The sequence below is a fragment of the Etheostoma spectabile genome, chromosome 17, assembly GCF_008692095.1.
Source record: "Etheostoma spectabile isolate EspeVRDwgs_2016 chromosome 17, UIUC_Espe_1.0, whole genome shotgun sequence".
In the NCBI taxonomy this organism is placed as follows: Eukaryota; Metazoa; Chordata; class Actinopteri; order Perciformes; family Percidae; genus Etheostoma; species Etheostoma spectabile.
This window is the reverse complement of record NC_045749.1, coordinates 3762252-3775050: the sequence shown is the minus strand read 5'-3', so window position 1 is coordinate 3775050 and position 12799 is coordinate 3762252. Positions and strand designations below refer to the sequence as shown.

The window sequence follows — 12799 nt, the reverse complement described above, 5'->3', positions numbered from 1 at the left end:
ATAAAAAACCAAACATGCAACAGTGCAAAGCGCAGGCTTAGTTGCATTGAGATTATCATTTTATGGCTACAATGTTCAAGCTAACAGTCTGAGGCCTATTAGGCACATATTTTAACACAAGACAATGCCACACAAGGACCTTTTTTTTCTAAATGAAGGAACAAAAGAATGTAGACATTATTCCTAAATTATGATTAACATTTGCATTGTTATTGAAGTTCAGCCTCAGATGACTTCCTGCATCAATAACTGGTGATACATGGCAATGTGTTGTCTCCAGGAGAACTAACACACAGCTAATATTCAAACACGCTCCATTGCTTCTGTCTTTGTCAGAATGTGGGAAATGATAGAACATATAAAGAGCGTTGAGGTGATGTGAAAGGGTCTCTGGTGGCCATAGGGGAGGCATTCAGCTCTCAGGCACTGCAGCAAAGAGCTGGTTTCCTTTTGTTATGGCTTTAGTAAATGTGACAAACACAATTCACCTTTTGTTGTTAAGTGTGGTTGTACACACTGTTGATTATAAATGCAGCACTTTGTTCTTAGCGTGGTTCTTCATGCAGTGATAAGATAATATGTTCTGCATGCAATTTACCGTCCTTAGTCACTTCATGTAGTTATGACTGTTTAGGGATCGCGGCCCCTTTAAATGTTCTGAATGCGTGATGACGTTGGACTCCAGGGGTTTTGTTGGTGGACATCGCCTTTTCCTGTGGGAGTTTTACTTAAAGAAAAAACGACACGCATTTACGTGCTCAACATGAGAAATTGTCTCTTGCGATTTACTGATATTTCCACATGGCCACACTTAATGAAGTCTGGATTCTGTTTATTTTTCAAGGTGTTCGACATTTGTGCACTTACTTATTATACACAAAATTATACTAAATCATGGTTAAGATATAGTTAGGTAACGCAACTCAAACCCTTCGATTTAAAGTGGCAATCTAAAAATTAAATCATTGAAATAAGTCATGTCTGTCAAGTCACTATCTATTGCTCACTATGTGGCCGTATCATGGCGTTAAATAGGATGGCCATACTGTATATGTCGTTTTGGAGGTTGTTGGCAATCAACCTTTTCTGTTATTTAGGTATGAGAACGTCCTCTGTGATCGCTCAAGCCAAGTGCTTCCCTTCATGAACGTGTGACAAATGGACAAAGGCAGAAGCATCCATCTCTCCAGTAAACAGTTTGTTATGGTCTACAGTTTAATGTGTAACTTCTCTGATGCATCAACCCCGACCTCGTCAGGAGGCGGGCTCCGTGCTACATTTTGCTGCTGGGGTCCAGTTACAGAATAGTTTATCAATATACAGTGTATATATAGAAAGAGGTATGGCAATTTGTACAATAGTGGTTCTCATTCTGGTGTTGACAGATGTAGGCTATGCTGCAAATATTTAACAATGACCTACACAACATCATCATGGTGACTTATAACTTGAAAGCAGTATACAGTATGACACAACTGAGTGTTGATAATGCCAGGTATAGTTCCTAATTAGATTGGATTTCATGTTCACAACCATTTCATCACAAAATCGTTCTACCCACGAGGATGCTACCACCACACTGGAAGCTACAGAACAACACACTGCTCCAAATGTTTGCACACTACAGTGGTGTTCTGGTGGTTAAGGATGTTGTACACAACTCAGTGGTAATTATACTCTTGTCCAAAACGTCATTTAAATAGACTGGAAGGTGGGGATCATACCAAACGAGATGGGAGGGGGAAGTACTCTGTGTGCTTGTGTATACCTTAAACTACTCTACTAAACACCACATTGATATTGTTTGCACTCAGTCTTTCTTCTACAAGCCAAGTCGGCTTGTCGACCTTTACAGTGTGATGAGAAGATGTTCTAAACTCCAAACATGACTCTTCGTAATTAGTCCTGATTGAAGAAAGGAAGATAAAACAGTCAATATATGGCAAAAACTTAACAAGACAATGGTGTTAATGGAGAAGAGTCTTTGTCAAAGGGAGCATCAGTGGGGCGACAATCCTTTGTATAAGAGAAGCTGTCTCTCCAGAAACTTACAGCGCAATTGGTGAGTTTTTACTTTGTCCAGAAACAAACTGTAGTTAAATTGTTAAAAATTGGAGTCCCGGCCTTGATTTCAGTCCACTGAGATGCTCATTGTCAGCCTCATTACAGGTGTAGGTGTTAGCAACTGTGTGGGAAATCTCATTAGTGTCCATTGTTTGGTGTCACAGCTGCTCCTAACAGCCATTTTGGGCCCACATCACAAGTGTTTGTTTAATTCAACCGGGGACAACCAAAGGCGCAAGTGAAAGAAACAAATTAATTGTCTCACAAGATCTGGTTCGCCCCTGGCTGCCGGGAATTGCCATCATCCTCCCTCTCTGATTGGTGTTTATAAAGGTCGCATGGCATGAGAGGGAGGGGCTGTCCCTGCTCGGCCAACACTGACTCATAAGGCGGCGCCGCCTCCAGCGGGAAGGAGATGGATGCAACGTGTTGATGTTCCTGCTCCTGTAGTTCCAGCGGGTAGTGGGAGGGGGAGAACCAGGCAGCACTGGCCGAGGTCTCGCCGTAGTTTGGAGAAGGATCCAGACCGGTGTAGTTAGGCTGCTCCTCCTGCTCTGCCCCTCTCTGACAAGGGTCCAATAGGGAGTAAGGGGGCGGGTCATCTGTAGGTAGGTAGATCTGAGTTGAACCTGGGCCAACACACTCATCGTAACTGTGGAGATGAAAACAAAAATTAGTTCGGTTGTGGTGAAGATGGAGAACCAAGGGCTGTCTTATGGATAGGTATCAAGTATCCGTACAAACCCACTTTAAAAATCTGAACTATCCATTTAATGTGAATTGTTTGGTAAAATTGATGTTAAAATGCTACGTTTCACCATCAACATGTGTATAACCAAGCAAGAATTGATAAAAGGCTGCAGCCTCCTTCTTGCCACTTTGAAGAATGGAACATATTGTGTGTGTGTGTGTGTGTGTGTGTGTGTGTATTAGGTTTAACTACATTTGTGGGGACCAAAAACTGGGAGTACAGTATACTTATGGGGTCCTGACCGCTTTGTGGGGACAAAATGCTGGTCCCCACAACGTTAAAGGGCTGTTTGAGGAATAAGACTTGGTTTTAGGATTAGGGTTAGAGTTAAGTTATGGTTATGGTGAGGGTTAAGGTTAGGCATTTAGGTTTGATGGTTAAGGTTAGGGTAAGGGGCTAGGGAATGCATGATGTCAATGACTGGTCCCCACAAAGATAGTGAGACACACTGTGTGTGTGTGTGTGTGTGTGTGTGTGTGTGTGTGTGTGTGTGTGTGTGTGTGTGTGTGTGTGTGTGTGTGTGTGTGTGTGTGTGTGTGTGTGTGTGTGTGTGTGTGTGTGTGTGTGTGTGTGTGTGTGTGTGTGTGTGTGTGTGTGTGTGTGTGTGTGATAGGAAGCAGTAAATCAGTATAATTCAATCAGCACAGTGGTTAACTCAGTCTGGTACCACAGTGCTGCAAGCGTGTGTGTGTGTGTGTTTTACTTTGCTATGTTGTTATCATCTTTCTTTCTTTCTTTTTGCACTTTCTCTGTCTCCTTCACCACAGTGTCTTTGGTTTCCTGCTCAATGTATTTTGTATGTACCGCAGTGGTGTCTTTGTCTAAGACACTTTGTTTATGTCTTTTTCTTAACACATATTCCCTTACACCTTCACACATCTCCACACTGGCAAAGGATTATGGTTAACTTCAGTTTATAAACATAAAATATCTTTTTTTGCCTTGGGAAAACGGACGTTGACCATTCATGCCAAGGCATGTTGAGGTGAAAATTGGAGACAGGGGAAAGCGTGTTCTGGGTGTTTCTGAGGTGTTGTTACACACTGGAAATCCCTGTGTCTTTTGTCTCTCAGGAGTTACAAGCTCCCCTGCTGTGTGTGTGTGTGTGTGTGTGTGTGTGTGTGTGTGTGTGTGTGTGTGTGTGTGTGTGTGTGTGTGTGTGTGTGTGTGTGTGTGTGTGTGTGTGTGTGTGTGTGTGTGTGTGTGTGTGTGTGTGTGTTTCTGCAGGAACCTCACACTAGATAATGAGTATGGGGTTTTACACATGTGTATGGGGTTTTATACATATGTGTTCTGCTAACGTGTGTGTTTGTTAGCTAGGTGTTTCTGAGTAAAAAAAACAAAAACAATTTGTGTCCTCTGAGATAAGCGCTGGGAGTTACACAACTGTGTCTGTGTTTTTGTCTGCTGCCTGTTCTCTCTTTGAGATCCAGACCCAACCTGTGAAATGACACTTAACATGATCGTTGTTAAAGAGTTAGTCAGTTTAGGATGTTATTGCTCAGTTGCCGTCTGACGCTGCTGTCCTATGCTGCTGTCCTGGGAAATCTTTTTTTTTTTTTTTAAAGTTCTTATGTTTATGAAATATATTGAGATATTCAGGTTATTTTAGTCTTTACTCCCCTTTTTCTCTCTCCCCCTTATTCTTTACCCTCTTCTTTTTCTTTCCTTGTGTCTTTGTCTCAGGTCCCACACTTTTTAAATAAGTCAAGATCTTTTTTAGCCCATAGTAAGGATAGATAAATAGATTCAAAACACTTCTTGAATGTCTTGACAAAGGTTGCATTGCTGGATTTGTTTTGTTGATGAAGTGGATATACTTCCCCCTACTACCCCAACATTGTAAATCAAAATAAGAAAGTCTTTGAAGTTGTTTCATAAAGCTTTATTACAACTATTTTTTTTTTAGTTTCTCATGGTCCAATAAATTACCCATCAAGTCTGAAGCTATGTAGGTTATTTTAGTCTCTTTTAGCAAGACTTCACCAGGAAAATTAATCAGTCAGAAGGAAAGGTGGAAGTGATGTGACATTGGTACTGTGTAGTGCTGCAAAACATCTTAAGGACAATGTTGTTTGCATCTCTTTTCCTCAATCTTACTGTATATTTACAGAATATACAACTAATTTGCAACTGCAAATATGCTTTGAAGGAAACATGATGCCTTTGGGATTACTTTTTTTATTAAAGCTTTAGCTCGTAACTTTTTGATATTAATGAATGTCTGTTACATTCAAGCCGTTGTCAAATGAGTTGCTACAAAGCTAATCAAGACTATCATCTCCACAAAACTCTCTCTGTATTTCTTAGTTTGGTTATGTTCAGAAGATTGTGTTGTCCGGCAACTTTCCCGCGCGATCATGGAAGGCTCATATATGTGGATCCGTCGACAGTGTTGTTGTCATTACTAAGAATTCCGCATGGGGGCGACAGAAACTATACACCATAGCTTTAACGAAAACAGTGAATATTTGTATCTGACAAGTCTTAAAAACATATTTCTCATTTTGCACCAAAATATCCGAGCTTACAGTACAATATCCGCTCATTGTGATAACTTTTTTTATGGTTATGTTTCGGCACTCGCAGCACTTGGTTAAGGTAAGGAAAAGATACTGCTTGGTTTAAAACAGAAAGTCTGCTGTGACTTGAGACACAACAGGTTTCTCAACATTTAACCAAAACCACAGTCTTTTGATACCTACGCAGTCTATACGACATTCCACTTCCGTGATTGCTCCGGTGCCGCCGGAAATTCTGCTGGATGTTGCTCTTTTCGCCTGGATGTGCATCACCTTCTGCTTTCTTTGTGTTGGAATTTTAAACTCTGGTGGATTTCTGAGGACTATGATTAACTGCTCCTCAGATCTCTGCAAGGTTAAGGGACAGCTAGCTAGACTATCTGTCCAATCTGAGTTTTCTGTTGAACAACTAAAACATTTTTTGAACGTACACATGTTCCACCAAAACAAGTTCCTTACCGAGTCTATTTTACAATAGCACAGTTACTCTGTCCTGCGCTTAGCGCTGCCCAAGACGATTTTGATTGGGTTAAAGAAATGTCAATAAACCGCAGCACATTTTATTTCTCCCATCCTGGAACACTGTGTGGACTAGGCAGACCCTTCTTTGCAGCGCTGTAGAGGAAGATCTGGCAAAGCAAGTCTAGCCTATTCCTAACCACAGACAGGAGTTTTGGGTGTGAACCCTGGATTGTCAAAAGTCCTGTATGTCGAACCATCTACCCTGACAACCTCTCTGCGACTTTCTTAAAAAAAAAAGAATCTGAAAATAATCCAGGCGGCGATTACATTTGTCGACACAATGTAATTTGGAAAACAATTCACTATGACATAATTGTATAGGAGACAGGCATGCTTTTCAGTCAGTGTTGGTTTCTTTTGACAATGACCACAATCTTTCCTCAACCAAATACTTTATGTGGCTAGAAAGTATAAATCAAATACACACAGGTCAAAGGGAGGACCTCTGGCATGTTTTCATGCATTGGTTGTGACGCTCTACGGAGCTGGACACTGACAACTCTACTACGCACAGAGCATATGTGTGTGTGTGTGTGTGTGTGTGTGGTGTGTGTGTGTGTGTGTGTGTGTGTGTGTGTGTGTGTGTGTTGTGTGTGTGTGTGTGGTGTGTGTGTGTGGTGTGTGTCTATTTATATGTTGTTTTATTTTTGGTGTTTTTTCTGGGTTGGGGGGTGTGGTTGAGGTTGATTGTGAAGGTGATTTGGTATATTGGTGTGTGTGTGTGTGTGTGTGTGTGTGTGTCAGGCATGTCTCGGCTCTTTACCACTGTGAGGTGCTTGCCTGTGGAGTTAGAGAAACCTATAGAGGCTGGATTCACAAGTGTGTGTGTGTGTGTGTGTGTATTATGTTGATCATGCCAAAGCTCATCTGATTTATCATCATTAAGTAGCTCACAAGATGAAGCCCACAGTTACAGACTTAACATGTCAAAGAATGTTGTGCATGACATTTTAACAGATTAGGATTTATCAGATCAGTCATGTGTCTCCTGTCAGTAATCCTGCGTTGCCTCCTCTGCATCTCTGGACATTACATGTATGTAAGAAAATGCTAAAACAAGACTAAATATGGGACTTTATTCATCAGATGCCCTGTTGCCAGCGGGGGGGGGACGCTATGACCAAAAGTACAGTTTTGCCTACTAATGTCCTCAAGCCTGGACTCTTGTCACTCGTGATAAATTTTGGCCAAATTGGACAATGTACACCAAAGTTACGACTTCTTTGTTCATTGATAAATGCTCAAAATGGCCATCACGCCACACCCACACCATTGGACGAAAAGCTTTTCTTTTAATAACTTTTCATCGTTAAGGTCTTTAGATGACACAGACATAATTTGAAGTCAGTCTAATGAAATGGAAGAGTTTGTTAAAGTGTAGCACCTTGACTATTGGGCCTTCTTACTATTGAAACTAGGGGGCGCTATGACTTTGAGTAAATCTGTCTCTAGATCTCCTCAGGGTTGGACACTTATGAATCCTGAGAAGTTTTGAGCCCATTGGAAACTCAAATTCACGCACTTTCTGTTTCGATGGCAAAAGGCACAAAATAGCCGCCCCGCCACGGCTATCCCCTGGGTGAACCTCTTCTCTCTAAGCGTAGCTCCTATGGCGCCATTATAATACTACGAAGCACTCATCCGCCGTTAGCATTGACCCCCATTCATTTTTACGTCACTTTGACAACGAATAACTTTACATCTGAAGCGTTTAAAGACTCTATTTATGCATTGTTTATTTCTAAAGGAACACGACAATGTATAAAAGGCTCCATTACCTTGTATCTCACGTTATGGCTCCGCAGCAGACGTTTTTGTAAAAATAGGCTAACCATTGTGTCATAACCACGCGACTTACTCTCGCGTAGTCAACAAATCACTGTATTGTTAAGAGAAACTCGCGGACAGTTTGGACTTTGGACAGTTTAGGTTTAATTACTAATGTTAACTAGCATGTTAGTTACCAATAATTAGCCTGTGCCTATGTTATCTCTTTGCATATACTGTACCTACACTCTCTGTCTCTGCAAGATTGGGAATGATTGAGATTTCTCTTGGCACAGCAACCAGAAGACTCATAACTTTCAGACAGGTTGCTCAGGTCACAACTGCGTCGTCAAGCTCAGTTTGAGGCTGCGCAGTAACGCTCAGCACACACCGGAAAAGAGCTTCTAATAGACTTCACTGGTCTCCGTCCAGAGCAACGGAATCTGTTGGTCCACTTCTTCAACTGTCTATGATGCCCTATGACAAAAAGGTTTTCTTTTAATAACCTTTCATTTCTAAGGTCTTAAGATGACACAGACTAAATTTGAAGTTGATCAGATGAAATCTATAGGAGGAGTTTGTTAAAGTACAACATGTGAATTTGGAACTTTCAATTGTAAATGGCGGACTTCCTGTTGGGTTTATGATATGGCTCCTTTTTTGTACATCTTGACATGCTTCATATGTGTACCAAGTTTCATCTGTCTACGTTAAACGTACTGTAGAGGCAAGCCATTTCTGTGCGCCTATTCCCGAAAACCTTGGCAACCAGGCTTGATACGACAGTCAAATTTGGTGAGTTTTTGAGTATTTGAGTAAAAAGTATTGGCCAAAAGAAAGAAGGAATAATAATTCCTTCAGTTTCAATAGGCCCTTCGCAGCTGCCAGTGATTGGGCCCTAATTAATGTTAATAGTGCTCTGTGTCTCCTGTTCAGGATAACTTTATAAGGCCATAATATGTCAGTGTTGTATTTACAGCTTATTGACGATAATCTAACCATAATTTAACAGTGAAAACCCACCAGCTGTCAACACACATCTTTCAAAACTTTTTGCAGCAGTTTACCTTGACTTGCTCTCCGATATTATCATGGCACACAATGTGTGTTTCTGTATGTGTGCCAAAGCTTGCCAAGCTTTTTCCTGAGAGGAAGCAGAAGCTTTCAGTCTCCACAGGTGACGTGCTGATCCGTAAGTGTGACTTTTGTGTGTGTGTGTGTGTGTGTGTGTGTGTGTGTGTGTGTGTGTGTGTGTGTGTCGGAAGCGTAACGTTCACAATCTCAGTAGGTGAGCTGTTGATCTGAGTTCTCTGAGTTTCCCTCAACCATCTGTGACACACACACACATATTTTGCTTATAATGCTGACAAGTCATTGTTTAGTACCCTGTCATGTGACGATCCTTTTGTGTGTGTGTGCAGCCTCCTTCTTGCCGTTTTTGAAGAATGGAACATATCAAATACAATAAATGTAAATTGTAGTAGAATTGTGTGTGTGTGTGTGTGTGTGTGTGTGTGTGTGTGTGTGTGTGTGTGTGTGTGTGTGTGCGTGTGCGCGCGCGGGTGGGCAGCTGTCCCATCGTCCAGGCCAGAGAGTCCGGCTCTCACCCAGGCTGTCCAGAACGCTCTGGTTCCTAGCCAGAGCACTGACGTAGCTAGCTAGCTTCCCTTTCCTTTCTTTTCCTTTCCTTTCATGATGCTGTGTTTACTGTTACTTTCAAGTTCCTGCTGCTTAAGTTGAAGTGAGGACAAACACTGTGTTACAGTTTCTGTCCCGTACTGCTAACTAGCGGGTTCAGGATTTTTCATAAACATTATCACCAATGGATTCATCAAACAGGTTGTGGGAGCTGTAATACTGCATGGGAACATTTCCTTGGCCCACATTAAGACCCTGCAACACCATGCCTCATTGAAACACCACAGCAAACACAAAGCCTGCTGCTGACCAGTTGTAATGCCCCCCTCCCCCTTACACAGATGATGTATCTTTCATGATAATGCACTTTGTCTGTGTTACGAGATAGCAACAAAAACATGAAAGGAGCTTTGGGTTCAGTCCCCAGAGTACAACCAGCCCAGACCTTCAGCCTCAGATTCAACATGATGAATGTGCAACCTAGGGTTGGGCGATATGTTTATATTTTCCACCTGGCCGCCAACAACCGGCTACTGCCGATATATTTGTGCAGGTGTATGCACAGCTGCAACAAGCCCATATTTTCAGATCCACATGTACAATTTACAACACTGTGTTGAATCCGTTGGGGCCTTAAAGAATGTGTTCTGTGCGTACCTATGATGGCTTGAGATTTGAAGAATCGTGCAACCACTTCTAACTGTATGCTGGACTGAATTAGCCAAGTAGAGCAAACTAATGAATTGTGTCTCAGTTTTAACACCTACTAATGAATTGTCCTGTTTTCTTTTTTTCTGTTTCTCCTTGTTGTATATAACAAATTACTATTGTATATTTTTTTTCAGTTTTTTTAAAAATATAACTACAACCAGCCTAATAGACTACAGATGGAGCCCTCGGGCTACAATGTTGCATTTTTACGTGTACTGCTGTACATGTTCATCCATGTGCATTGTTCTGAAATAATAAATTAAATGAAATTAAAAATAGTCCTCAAAAACAATAATCGATTTAAAAAATAATTAATAAAAAAAAAAAAAATGAATATCCGTTCTAGGCTTGTTCAGTTTCTGCATAGACGCAGTTGACAGGTAACTGGCAGTGCTAGTATGGATAGGATGATAACAAAATTTGGCATTAATAAACAGTAAGAAAAGTAACTTACTAACTAACCAACTGTGCAACTGTAGTAAGAAATGTCTGGTTCTGTGATTAAGGAATCAATAATAAACATGAACGCCATATTTCTATCACATTTTCTACTAATCTTTCATTTCAGGTTTGACTGGCTCTTGTTGCACACTCTTCTTCTACAGTGCTTTAATCGCAACCGATTGGGGAACTAGCACTACCAACTCTGTGACAGTAGTTGAGTAGTTGTGTTACATTACAAATTAGCATTTTCTTTTTCCAATTTTTTAGGAAATTCAGTCCAACTGTTTACTACGTTTGGGTGGAAACCTGAGTTTAGGCAAATATTCAGTCAGAAATAGCATTCCAGCTTAAAATTCTGAGAATGCACAACTAATATAACCTGGGAACCAGTGATCTACAAGCTTATTATTTGTTCTGGCAGATAAATCAGCCACCGCTAACCGTGAGTTAAATCTAAAGATCACGCTTTGTAGATACCTGATTAAACAATCAACTGTAATTGATTCCCTTTCAGATTGTGGCTCAATGTCAGAGGAATTCATCAATTAATGCACAATGTTTTGTTGTGCTGATGAAGCACAAAACGTGCACGTTTGATAGCTTGTTCTCCATAGGAGTAATAACTAAGGCTATCAGGCTAAATGCTATGGGAGTATCATGGCATTTAGAGTCAGCTATACGTTGATGGAAAACGGTTTCTCATAAACTAAGTAGAAATAATCAAAACTTTGGGGCATAATATAAATATATATTATTATTATTATATTTTTCTATGATGAAGAAAATTGAGGGTATCAGTATTAGAACTTTTCCTCAATTAGGAATTTATTTTATTTGCATTGATGCTAAAGAGTTGGTTACGTTTGAAATGTTGCAGCTGGTGACTGGGACGTTGGTAATGAACTCTCTTTTTAAATGAACAAATAGAAAAGACAAGATGCTATCCAGCCTCAGATCGATTAATTTGGGTTAAGTGAGTGAATGTTTCTAAGGCAGAGCAAGGAGAAGATGAAACACACACACACACACACACACACACACTGCAGGGGAGGGATGTATGTGAATTATTAAAGTTGCCAATTAGACCAGTTGACATTTAGATCAAAAACACCATGACATTGGCCTTTAGCGAGCTCTTTCTTTCTCTCATTCTCTTTCTTGCACACAAACAGACACTCAGAAACACACACGCACACACACATGCACACACATGTACACATATGTACACACATGCACACACACACACACACACACACACACACACACAGGTGCACGCACAAATGCTCATTTCTGCAGCCTCACAAAGGGCACCAAAGGTAGCATTGCTCCCTAATAAAAGAATTACCACCAAGGAAGGGTCAAGCCAAGTGGACAGAGAACAGTGGGGGACACGGGCTGGATGGTCAGTTATGTTTTAGATTTGACATTTGACACAGGCTAATTGGCAAAAGGAGGAATGGTCTATTTGCTTGTTTAAACGCACTGTAGCTGGTGGTGGTTGAGAACAGCCCAGTCTCGATATGTTCTTTTGATTTAAATTCTTTTTCTGAATATTTTTGCTCACATGAAGTAAAAATGTATGTAGGGAAACGACAAGTGTAACTGGATCTAGAACGGCTGCAGTTAAGAGATATAATCATGTACAACAATGAACAATTTCCAGAGATCATTTAAAATGAATACACTGAATGGATATGAAAAAGACTTGAGGTGATTGTGTCGTGTACTGACCGTGTGGTTCCTGGGATAATTTACTATGTCTAGTTTGGATGGGTTATTATTCGGTTCACTGTAGAAAGAAGGAAGTAGGTAGATGGAAAAGAAATAATGTGTACATGCGTGTCTATGTGTATGCATGTGTATGTGTGCGTGTAGGTAGTTAGATATACTGTACGTGTATACATAGATAAATATGTGAAGCATACAAATTGTTTTGTATTTAACTAAAGTATATGCATAGAAACAGGGGAGAGGATCAGAAAACTCCTTTTTGAACACTGGGATTTGAATTATTTGAATCATTTACTTATTGTGTTGAAATGCTATTTATCTGTTATTTTTTAATTTTATTTTCAACATGTTCAAAATAAACTAAACTGAAACTAGTTCAGTTTTTTTCTCACATCTATATATCTCATGCTAAACATGAAGCTATGGCCAGCAGCCAGCAACTTATCTTAGTCCAAAGACTTTAACACATCACGTCAAAAACTGACGCATGGTCAGGACCTTTTGTGTATGCATTTGGCTTCTTTGTTTAAACATGCTTAGTCAGGACCTCTTAGTATAATTGTATAGCACGCTGGGTAAAACCACGTAGGGTTAGGAGTAGACTGTGAGGTTAAAATGATGCACAGTGGCTTGAGAAAGTTTACACACC

The 12799-nt window shown here is 40.5% G+C and overlaps 1 protein-coding gene across 4 annotated transcripts in view; it reads right to left on the bottom strand.

Moving 5' to 3' along the window:
* Nucleotides 1–801: 801 nt before the first annotated feature.
* The window catches only part of bean1 (brain expressed, associated with NEDD4, 1), a 53101-nt gene continuing 41103 nt past the window's right edge, over nucleotides 802–12799 (bottom strand). For all 4 annotated transcript variants that reach the window (XM_032541852.1, XM_032541851.1, XM_032541853.1 and 1 more), the window contains exon 5: nucleotides 802–2716. In XM_032541852.1, the coding sequence (XP_032397743.1) occupies nucleotides 2326–2716 (391 nt within the window). In that variant the 3' untranslated portion in view covers nucleotides 802–2325. The remainder of the gene's footprint in view (nucleotides 2717–12799) is intronic.